Source organism: Rhopalosiphum maidis, chromosome 4 (assembly GCF_003676215.2).
Source record: "Rhopalosiphum maidis isolate BTI-1 chromosome 4, ASM367621v3, whole genome shotgun sequence".
Taxonomy (NCBI): domain Eukaryota; kingdom Metazoa; phylum Arthropoda; class Insecta; order Hemiptera; family Aphididae; genus Rhopalosiphum; species Rhopalosiphum maidis.
This window is the reverse complement of record NC_040880.1, coordinates 20,252,889-20,265,817: the sequence shown is the minus strand read 5'-3', so window position 1 is coordinate 20,265,817 and position 12,929 is coordinate 20,252,889. Positions and strand designations below refer to the sequence as shown.

Below are 12,929 nucleotides of genomic sequence, written 5' to 3'. Positions count from 1 at the left end.
AAATCATCATCTGGGTATGTACTTAATTATTGTAATTTAATCATTTAAATTTCTACGTCTGAATTCGAATAAAACGTACGCATGTACCAATTACTATAATAATCAAACGCGATGCCATTGTTCGATAACGTTTTAAATTAATTTATAAAAGTATTTTCGATCATCAGCTTAATGTTTTTATTTTCTAATAGAATAATCACGCTACCGGCAAGCTTCAAACTAATTTTATTGTTTACACTACCTGATATCCTATACGCATCGATCACGACGACTACTAAATAATGATATTATTGAACAAATGAAAACAACTCTACAGCAAATTATCATAAAACACGCTCGACGCGTGGTTACCCATGATTCATCATTTTAATTAATCGAAATCGTCAATATAAAATTTGTTGTTTAGTTTACGAGTGTACAGCATAATATTTCGCTGATGTATGACGTCCGGCAAATCGCACATATTGTGTTGAATTTAATAAGAGTAGAGAGGTACGTTAAATATATTACAACTATTTAAAATAATATCCACGTCCCCGAATTTTGGTTTATCTTATTTTATCGAATTAATTCAACCCGAACATAGCCACCGTCATTTTAATAATTTAGTATTAGCATTCCGTCTCGAGGTATACATAAATTTGCATGTTTTCAGCAAAGGTACAAATTAAGTTCAAATTACTAACAAAAAAAAAAAAAAAAATTGGAAGGGGCTAACGCCAGATTAGTGTTTCCAATTTTTTTTTTCATTTGGAAAATGTAAATGTTTTCTCACAGGAACAGTTTTGATTTTGCCAAAATATATAAGTGCAAAGAATAATCATGATATTATGATTATAATGTATAATCTTGCAAAATGTTTGAAATATTTTATTGATGTTGTTTCAGATCGCGACAAGACCGTTTCCACGTTACCGTCGACCGACTAAACAGTATTTTACTTGAACAGCCGAATTTTGTTCTTATGGAAATTTATTATATAAAATAAAATAAAATTATAAAAATAGTAGGTAATAATAGTAATAGTAACAATTGACTTAATTTTTTTAAGTGGCTACAACAAACCCCGACCCGGCGGCGACTCTACCGTTTGACGGGTGATCGTCGCACAATAATATTATACACTCTTACCATAATGTCAATGGTTTTATTTATTTACACACTTAATCAGTTCGATTGTACGATCGCGACTAACCTAACCGAGGTCGGCCGATGTTTTTAAAACCTAAACGCCGGCGTTTACATTGTAATATACATACCGCGATTTAATATACATATATATATATATAAGTACCACAAAACAGATTACAGAGTAATGTTATTGTTGGCGCTCATATTTCGGTATTGGCCTATGATAATTTATTTGTAGTGTGTTTTCGTGTATACACGAATTTTGACGATTTTTTTTTTCTCCTTATTCGTGATAATAATATATTATTATATTATTATATTATAAAGTAGCTGCGCATAACCGTAAGCGGCTTTGCTACGTAAGCTATTTAGCATGCCTTAGTTGACAGAGAGAACAACGTTCTTTTATACATCCTGGTTGTCGTATATATATATATATTTATATTATATAATACGTTATTATAATTATTATTTATTATACTTAGTAATATTGTTAAAAAAATGTTTAAGTAGAGCGCTTAAAATATCAAATTGTTTAATAATTGTATTTTTATTTTTCGAAGAAAACACAAAACCAATATAGATTACTGTAATTATAGATAGTTATTAAAAAATTTTTATTATATATTATAATATAGGTAAGAAGGATTCATATTATATTACTATATGCTATAGAATTATTATTATGAAAAAAGTATTTTAACTACGTTAAGCAAAATATTGTAAAATAATATTTGTCAAATTTATGTTCCTACTTTTATGTTTTTTTTTTCACTTATTTATTTTTTCTAGAAAAAAAACTATACTTTCTTTTGTGTAATAAAAAATAAACTTTTAAAAAAAAATGTAAGTACATATTATATACTTCTTTTACAATATTATCATTATGCTCCAAATGAAACAAATACCCGACTCCGGCCGGGCGGTGAAATCATGTACTTTATAAAAAATATTGATTTAAACATATCTAACAGATGGCGCCACGAATTCATTGCTGTGCTTCAGTTTACCGAGGGCACGTGTTTGGTCAGTCGTATAACACAGTATACTGTACAATCCTCGATTCTTTGAACGGTTATCAACAATATTTTACATAAAAATTCGCAAGTAATTAAGTGAATAGAGCGTGTCGAAAGACAAGAAAAAAAAAACACTTATGCTTTTACACATAATATATAGGTACGAGAATAATATAAAAAAAAGATGATACGCATACACGGGTATTTTTGATTTTTGTAATTGCGTGTCGTGTGCGCAAAACACAAACGCACAAGGCACGCCTCTATACTTTTTATATTTTAAACAAATTGTTAACAAAAATAACAGTATCGTAGTGATGACGCTATAAGAAAATCCAAAAAATCTATATTTTAAAACGGTGTCCGGCCCGGCCAAAAAGTGCTCGGGACCAGAACGGTATTATATTAAAATAATTATATTAATATATTATACTATCTTATAATAATAATAATAATAATAATAATAATATGATATTATGATGACTGCGGTCGACCGGCGAAACGCCCGACTAAATCGCTCGCGCTCACCGCGAGACAATCGGCTCTCCTTCAGTCCTCGGACGAGAGACTTTCGAGATAGGAAAACCGTCGATTTCTTTGGGCGAGTGATCAGCAGTGCGCCCGCCGACCGGCCGCCAACGGCGCCGTATAATAATATTAACAACAACGATACAACGACAATCTTAATAATATTACACGCGTTCCGTACGGATGTGACAATACTATATATTATATTATATAATATACGCGTGCGCGAGAACGCGGTGTATTGCCGTCGCGTATACAATAATATTGATATGATAATAATGTGTGTCGTATATTATATTATGATAATAAATATGCGCACAGACGACGTCCGGAGACGAATATCATTTCAAAATGTATGACACATCGGTGTGTTCTATGTGTATAATAATATGTGTATTGTCACTGTATATATATATATAGGTATATAGGTACATAGAAGAGAGAAAAAGAGAGAGAAAGAGAGATAAAACAAACAAACAAACAAACGGCAACACGTATTAATAATATTATTATACAATATGACTAGAAAACGATTTTTAAGAAAAAAAAAATAATAACAACAATATCGTGCTACGGTTGAAACAAATTGTAGTATTCATGTCGAAAATAATATGCAAATAATATCGTAATATAATGATATTGATATGTATACAGTCTAATTATCGTAGACGTGCTACTATAAACACTCGAGACGCGCCTATATAGTCGTGGTACGAAAGCTGACTGCGGAGGCGAACGGTCACTCGCGAGACTTTTAACAGTATCGCCGTGGACGAGAAGCGGCAGCGAAATGGTTTGCTTTTGGGTTTCGCTATGGTAATAATATCATAATTATCATGACGACTGGACAACCGGCAGTAGTAAATTTTGCATAATATTTTTGTTATATTTTTATCCTGGTCAAAAATCCAAAGTGAATTTGAAGGGTAATCCGTAGAAAATAATTATATAAATTAATTTTTTTAATAGTTATATAAATTAAAAAAAAAAAACAATAATATTATATTACATAAATATATGGTAATTTGAATTTTTCTAAAAACGTAAGAACTAGAACTAAATAAAAATAATATACATTTTGACAATTGTTTTTTGGTATACGATAAAGTGAATATATAAAAGTCAAGAGTCGCCAAAAACTTTTTTACTTGAGGGCCACATACAAATTAAAAAGCTTTTACGCTCCAAAATATAATGTATTAATATATAATCAGAAAATGCATTCAAAATTTAAAGTACAGAAAAAAAGAAATACAATTTATATAATTACACATGGAAGTTTTAACGGTTGTTGCATCGTGTAGTTATTTAAAAAGTCTGCAGAACAATTTAAATTTAATGCAATACATTTTTCCCAAAATTTAAAAAAATAGTAGTTTTGTTTAATATTCAATTTATAGTATACCATACTTCATTAGAAAAATAAAACGAATAGTTAATTTTTAGATTATTTGCTGTAGTTAGCGTCGTTGGCGAATCAGTATGACCCACTGTTAGTTATTTGGAGACTCTTGACGTAGATATTGGTAATTTTGGGTGTTTTTAATGTTAAATTTATTTTATATGTATGAAATATCTACATTGATCCCAATGTTTGAATGTTAGAAAACTTGCATTATTCGATTATAGGATTTGAGTGTTATTTATGTGTATAATCGTTAACATACGATTTCGTGTTGCTAAAATCACATAGACAGCAATGCATACTAAATTAGAATAAGCAAATTCACAAAGTCACAATATAATCTATCCATCCTATAATTTAGTGTTTATTTCGATAAAATTCACCTACATTCATATTTTTGTGAATATTTCGTTGATTGTATTACAATATTACGTGTGGTATAGTTATTTCTTGGAATCAGTAGATTCAGTTGTCCAGTAGTCATAATATGATAATAAATAATAATATGAATATACTAATATACATAATACTGCTCTCCGAGTCATCTGTGGTACCGCGAATGTACATTGCAATTCTAAGAAAATTACCTATACAATAATCGACTTAACAATAAATTATTATACGATAACGGTAAAAAAAAGTACATCAAATACAAGTACAATAAAGTTATATGATATTAAACGCTACTTAATCAAAATGATATGTATTCGTTTGGTAAACATCGTTTTTTTAAACCAAATAGTTTCCACGGTATTGGTATATTATATATGATATGTATAATATTAATATGATATGATATGTATACATGGTACCTAACCTTCACAAATTACGAAACATATATAGATAAGACCACGTGTCGCAAGGATTTCTGTGTGACAGCGATGAAGCTTAAGACGTAACCGCGTTGGTAGTAAATACGAGAAAATAATATGAGTACAGTAGTATAATATAACATAACAATAAACACGTTCGACTTATAATATAACGGCAAACGACAACGGAAAAGTGACACACAGATCCTTTCGACTTTTGTCCCCGTGTTCCTTACGACGATTATACAAATACAATTTAAAATCGTCTCTTAATGATATATAGTAATAATTATGCTATGTTGCAAACATTGATATGTTTTAAGTTACTTAAAATGTAATATTATAAACGACTTATTAAATACACGAAAAAAGTCTATAATTGATATGATCGTTGTTTTTTTTTTTTTTTTTTAAAGAACAATAATAATAATAATAATCGTAACGAACAAAATACATATATAAATATATACTATAACATAACACGGTAATTTTCCTATTTATAATAATATGTAAGTATAAATAGTTTATCAACCATTTGAAGAGGAAGTCATTATTGCTCATCGAAAAAAATTGTAAATATTATGTAAAAGTAGTAGGTAAGTAATAATAATGCACTATGATAATATTATTATGCCTCGTTCCTCCTCGTCTAACATATTAAGTAGATTTAACTTCGAAAATTATACCTACCTATTGGTAACGGCCAGAGGATATGGAACATGTATATAATATATTTGTTTTTCATACATTTGTACTATTTAAAACGCATTAAGGTACGTAAAGTTATTTATTATCATTTATTTTTCACACCGACTGAAATCAACTCGACAAACGCTTTTTTCTATAGTAATATCGTGACTTGGGATGATAATTTATTTGTTCGTGTAAAAACTTTGACAGTATATTAACAACGCTTTATAATTACATTTAACAATCTATAAGTATTGCACGTCTGCTACGTACAATGGATTAATCTGAAGATCGTATTCTCCAGTAGTTGAGTTTTCGTGACAATTATAATTTATAATGTTTAAACATCGTCCGGATAAACTACCATAACGCAGTAACACAATACAATGTGTTAAACTGATGGCTTACTGCTGTAATTGCGTTTGTGGGAACAGTAGAGTAGTGTACAATAGGCGGGAACTTAGTCGATAGTTAATCGTAAATCGGTCATGAAAAATAAAATAGTAATAATAATATAAATAATGTCAGTGTTAAAACATTTCATAACATTTAGACCGAAAATTATTTAAAAAAACAAAACAAAAGAAAAAAAAGAAAAAGATAACAAACTAATCTTACACGTAGGTGTACGAGAGATTACTATATGTTTTGGTTTAGTGTACACAATATAATTTGATATGTCAGTCGATCTTGTGCATGCTGCATGGACCATTGGGAGTGTAACAAAAAGTCTAGTTTGATATGTTCAATGTTCGTTATTGACTTCGGTGAAATAATATCCGCGAGTTGTGTTAGTAGTAAAGAAACGAACACTCGTAATAAATTCAAACGAAAGACGGCGAGGAAATACCTCGGACCGCGATATCGAAAATGCACGATTTCCGTCAGTCAAGCACCGTATATAATAAATATTGTTTGAATTTATTTAAGGGATATAATAACGCTCGACGGGAAGAAAAATGTAACGCGCATAACGTACATTATTTTTTAATCGTTATTATTATTGCGGTAATTTTATTCACATTATGGTGGAATTAATAAGCATTACCGGTAAAAAGTCAAAAACCACAAGCGCTTAAAATGAAAAAAATCCTATCGTTACTTTATAGTATCATAATATTATGATCAACTTGATACTTTAATATTTTACTTTGTATTTGTATTGTACACGGGAAAAGTTTACAAAAAAATAAAAATATAAATCAACGTGGTTAATTGTATTTTAAATTCTGTGTTACCGTGGTTGTATTAAGGTACCTACTTCAGATTAGGTTATGTGGTTTATTTACGAGCATTTCCGAAACCAACTGGCTCATCGTTCACCTCAAATTCTACAATAATAATATTATCATCGTGATATCGAAATTTTGTTTGCTGAAATATAATAAAATTCATCCCGTCTTGTAAATATATGGTGAATTTTTGAAAGAAAACAATTTAAGCGCACACGCCGTACTCCCTGCCCTTCCTCTCGTTCGCTATTTCTTGCTCTCAGTATCTAATTTATATTTATATATACATATACATGCAGGTAGTATGAGCATGGCAGTGTTCAAACGTTTCGTTTCATGTGATAAAAAGGACAAATCGAGCGCACACTCTAAGTCTAGTACATAAAGGGCTTCGCTTGTCACGCGATATAGCCGTGGTCAGTACATATCATTATTTTGTGACGTTATAGTAATATTTATAATGTTATAAATATATATATATATATATATATATTATTTAATATATATATATATATAAATATATAGTATCCCTGTATACAAAACTCCAAAAAAACGAAAAACATTTAAAAAAAAAACGATGCCACCGTGACATCCTCACTCGTCCCTTTTCCCAAAACACCACTAAAACCATTCGTTACTTCTCCGGCCACCCAAAGTCCTGTCCTAATACGTCGTACAGCTTCTGATTGTGCTGACTGAAATGTTCCCGGAGTTTGGCCACGACTTCCGGCTGGATGTCCGGATGCTTCCGGCCTTTGGTATCCTTCAGACACTTGTCTACAGGCCCGTATCGCAGACAGTAGAATCCTTTGGTTCGGTTAAAGTAGAAATTGTCGGCGCCGATTCTATGTTCCAGGCCCAGGAACGTCTCGATGCGATTCAACTCGGACACGGGGTTGGTGATGAGCCGGTCGCCGTTGACCACAAACAACTGGTCTCTGGGGAACACGTCCAGCCACCGGTAAACGTGGTTATGATAAGTGGACACGGCCACCGGCCGGTAGTTGGTGTTAACCGTACCGTCCGGCTTTACCACTAGCTGCTCGAACGACCGACTGCTGCGGTTCGCCAAGGGGTTGCTGTGCAATTGCGTGTAATCCGATATGGCCCTGATCACAGGATCCCTGAGGATGAGCAGCAGCTTAATGCTCGAATTCATCGCCTTGATGCGTTCCGGTACCTGCGAACGAGACGTCTAAAGTAATAACGTTCGTATATTATAATATAATAAGAAGGATATAATAGTCTATTATAAGTAGGTAATATATTTACCCTAGGGCGCGTGATCCATTGATCGTATCAAATTTATAAAAATAATTAGTTTTTAGAAAAAAGTATTTTTTCTACGGTTTTTTAATTTTTTAATGTTTATATTACCTACTATCTTAAACATTTTAGTTTCTATTTCCTTATACTGCGAAGTAAAACGTTTAATACCGTTAAGTTTATCACATTCAAACCTAAATGTTTTGAGGAAAAAAAAGCTATTTGTTTAACATTAAATTAATTATTTTATTACATTATATCCATTCGTTTTTCGCACACTCCACTTACTAATATAAAAGTCGGTATAGAAAATAGAATTTAATTTTAAAGTTCTAGGTACTTGAATCAAAAATAGTGAATTGAGATTAAAATGTAAATATAATAATTATTATGATTAATAATTTTTTTTTTTAATAAAAAACCACTAACATTTATTAAGATTTAATGTAAACAGTAAACGGATCACTTTATTTAATGTAACCTATAGATAAATACATTTCAGCAGTTTACTTGTTGTTATTCTTTTTGTTATCTATGTATTATTGTAGTTTCACTATTAAGTGACTTGATTTGTAAAACAATCACTTCTTTGCATGTTTTATCATACGAGCAGGTGCCATATTATGTTTTTTATGAATTGTGGATTGCCAGCAACCAGCCTGGTGCAATAGAGTACTTACAGTCTACACAGCTTACTGTGCATAATATGTATACAGTTAAAATAAAATATTCAAAAAATATATTTATACATTAGTTTTTTATAAATCAATAAGTATTTTATTAAAATTAACAACATTTCTTAAAAATGCTACAAGTTTAAATTATATTATGAATTATTTGTTCTAAAACTATGTATTATTACAATATATTTTATTATTTTAAGATATATAATATTTATGATATGTATGCTACAATATTGCCCAGTCAGTGATATTGTACGATTACTAACGTGATATGAAAAAATACGCATCTCATAAAGTATTGAGACAAATAAATTATTAATAATCTCGGTTAAAAACAACCAGAGTTTTTTTTTTTTTTTAATAACCCACTTAAGTAAATACACAATTAATTTATTAATTTAACATTTATTTCTATTTTGAAACTTTGTAAATTTTAGTTGCTGTAACCCTCTCATGTGTGACATAAAAATATTATCCAAGTTTCAGAGTAGATTTTTTTCAATATTTTATATTTAAATTCAGTGATGAACTTTTAAAAAATGTTCGTTGGGAGAAGGTGATGCATGTTTATAATGACATCCTCTTATTCATTATAATTTATTTATATTTTATATTTTTTGTTTATTTTAAAATTTTAACGAACTTGAAAAACTAAAATTTAAAGCATCGAATATTCTGTTGTTCAGTTATATTATAACAACAAGGGCTTTACTGAATTCTGAGACTTTCAAAGTATAATAAGTGAGTGTTTCAGAGATTACCACTTGATGTGCTAAAAGTAGTTTCTAGGTAACAATCAGGTAGGGGATATACATATTCATGTATCTTATAGAATACATTACTTTCCTGAAAGGATCCACTAAACTCGTGTACTACATTGCCAATATCAATGATATCGTGTTACATCGTTGGCGTGAAATGCATTTTGTGTTTTTTTTTTTCGATAGGTTTATAGCGAAAATCTGAACAATGAAAATAATTCCACTAAGATAAATTTTAGCGAGTCTTCGTTTAATTAACAACGCGGTGGTATGGAAAAGCTGTGCATAATAATAATAATAATAATAATATAATATAATGCATTGCGTTTTGTAGTATCAGCTTTTCATTGTTTGTTTGTAGTTATATACATTTTAGACAAAATAATAACAATAATAATAATAATAATAATAATATTGTGTACGCGTAATATACAGCGCACGTCTCACGAAGATTTACGATTTTGGTGTGATGCGAGTAACAATATGCAAACACTCTATTAACCCATCACTTTAAATTAGTACAAATCCTCGTGGGACACCCTATACGCGTATGCACTTAAATATTGAACGGTCGCACACGAATAAAACTGTTATTGATAACAACAATAATATTATTATAATATAATAGCGTATAATATTATATTGCATCAAGAACGCGGATGCCTAAAAAACAACCAAAGTTTAATACAATATCGAATGTGAAACGTTAAAGCGTTGTTTCGTTATAATGACCACAAAATATGTGCGAATATGAATTGTAATATTTTGTTATTACTCCGCAATGACCCCGTGGTGCACGCGGTGAAGTGTTTTACCCTCGATCAAGGTGAATGCAAACGACTTGTGAATACGTCATAGGCAATATTGACTGCGTTATCTCTAAGAGCGGATCAAACGACGAGTGCCTCCACTAATTATTATTACTGCAGTGGCTTTATAAGTCATGAATATTTTCAAACCCTCGCGTGCCATAATAAAAGTCGACTGTGCGTATATATTATTATTGTTGTTGTTATTATTATTATAGTAATATTAAATCGTGTTAAACAGTTCGGTCTCGGACGACCATTATTAATAGAAACGAGACACGAAAAGCACCTAAAAATGAGGTACATAAAAACATTATTAGAAGTGTAGTGGATGCTATTGTACTATACGAGAAGTGAATATTTAAGAACGATGCTATCAAACCAGCGATAAGGGGTGTGAAAATATGGGAATAGTGTTGATTGATTTATTCTTGAGCTTTTAATATCACTATATCGAACGATACCAGTAAGATCAGTGACTGACTGTAGTTTACGAGTGAGTGTTGTTTTAAGACTTCACAAATTATGTCGAAATTATAGTGAAACGCCGAAATCTGTAAATGAAAGATTTCTCTTATTGACAGATATACATAGGGATACTACCACAATATGTAACTACTGCTTGTTAACAACAATCAATGATATCAATATGTCATCATTTAAGCCATTCTGATCATGTTTTTCGATATTAAATTTGTAATTATGACTAAATTTGTGCCCTAGGAACAAACTGTAAATAGACATTGATAATTCTCGAAAAACGAGTAAGAATAAATGCACAAAGCCCAAATTGTGAAAAAACGACTCTTCGATCTTCCATCAAGACAATTCGCTGGCCTGATGTGAAGTCGTAAAGTCTTTTCTGGTCAAAAATTGGCTTGTGGGGTCCAACAATCTCTCCCTTTCCTGCATACAACAAATGATATATCCCACTCTATTTGATTGTCAACTCTTTCTAAATTGCCTAAATTTAGTTTGTTTTATGTTAATTTAATGTACTTGAAATTTTATAAATGAAATCTACAGAAGTATATTAAAAGCGTTAAAAAACAAGAATTTTTTTACATTGTATTAATTAATATAAATTACGAATATATTGAAATATTAAACTTACAAGAGAAAAAAAAAGGAGAAAAAAATAAAAATAAAAATTGTCAATAAAAAGTTTTTAGACTGAAAAATTATTTAATAACCACACTGCATATTTTGTATTGTATGCATTCTAACTATAAAATATTTATTTTTTCTACTCTAAATTATAGTAGTATGAGATTAAGTTTTTAAATTTACACAATTTATGTCTATACGTGATAATAATTCATAGAATTTAAAAAAAAAATATTATTATACACCGCACAAGTTTACTACAATTGTCCATATTTATGTTATAGTTTTACCAATATTTTTTAAAATTATCTATACCATAAAATATATTGGATAATTACTTCATTATTATTTATTATTTCATATGCAGATTTAATTCACCGTGGACATTATACATATTTTTGTCAATAGTGGATATCTAACGCTCCACGTTTGACTTTAAATTCCGGTAGGTATGTTTTTTTTCTTAAATGTTGGCAAACGATTTTTATCTAATTATTAACAACGTTTCTTATTTAACAATTTTTTTAAAGTACATTATTTTACTCTGGTACAAATACAAGTAAATAAAAATGTATTGTTGAAGTTCTCGTTCCAAGAGACAGCACTAAAATATTTTTAGTCGACATCTAATGTATAAAATGTATAGTACCAAACGAATAGTATGTATGACGTATACGTCACGGTTTATAATAAATTTATGTTATGTTAGCCGAGCGTGGGAAAAAACGACGAAATCTATATAATATAGCCAGTTCGCATTCTACATATTATTACATAATATAGGTTATGATATGAACGCATGTTTCCCTTAAAATAACAATAATAACAATAATAAAAATATGTTATAATTTTATTAAATCGAAAAAGTTTTAACTCCGCCGTCGGGGACATCTCCTATAATAGTCACGCGTCATGCAGTTTATTATTATTACTATTTTTTTTTTATATATTTTACTGTAGCGAATCGTATTTCGATTATTATTAGCCCGCCACGAAGGGTAGTGCCCATCAAGCGTAAACATCGCGTGGGTACCTGTATAAACGCATTCAAATGGCTGTAATAATATATAATGACAGTTTTTAAAATATAATTGTTTTTCCAAAAATCTGACGACGCTCCGATGTTTCACAAGAGGAAAGTATAAAATTGTTTTTGAAATAAAATAAAATAATAATATGTACATTGTACGCGTAAATTTAATTAATTGTTTTGTTTAATGCACGCGAGCCTATATTATGCCGACAAACTATGTGTATTCCGTTTTATCTACTCATTCGTCCAACGTTTTCTCTTGTCCGCTGAGATTTTGTATCTGTCGTCTAGCAAGCGACCTACCTACGAGCAATTTAATTCTCGTTCGCTCGGCGCCTTTGAAAGTAAAAAATAACCCCATCCTCATACGTCTTATATAAACACGAGTACAATGGAATTACGGTGGTCCGTTAGCCACGGGTGCGATAATTTATTACATTATAATATAATATA

General features: G+C 30.1%; 2 protein-coding genes across 2 annotated transcripts in view; one reads left to right on the top strand and one right to left on the bottom strand.

Annotated features, from left to right (window-relative positions):
- LOC113549167 (BMP-binding endothelial regulator protein) overlaps positions 1-1,664 on the top strand; it is a 68,127-nt gene extending 66,463 nt beyond the window's left edge. Inside the window, exon 13 of the mRNA XM_026950348.1 lies at positions 889-1,664. The gene's annotated coding sequence lies outside the window, so the exon portion shown is untranslated. The remainder of the gene's footprint in view (positions 1-888) is intronic.
- A 5,662-nt stretch (positions 1,665-7,326) lies between these two features.
- Positions 7,327-12,929, bottom strand: part of LOC113561172 (heparan sulfate glucosamine 3-O-sulfotransferase 5-like) — a 34,127-nt gene continuing 28,524 nt past the window's right edge. The window contains exon 4 of the mRNA XM_026967444.1: positions 7,327-7,997. Coding sequence (XP_026823245.1) covers positions 7,452-7,997 — 546 coding nt within the window. The 3' untranslated portion in view covers positions 7,327-7,451. The remainder of the gene's footprint in view (positions 7,998-12,929) is intronic.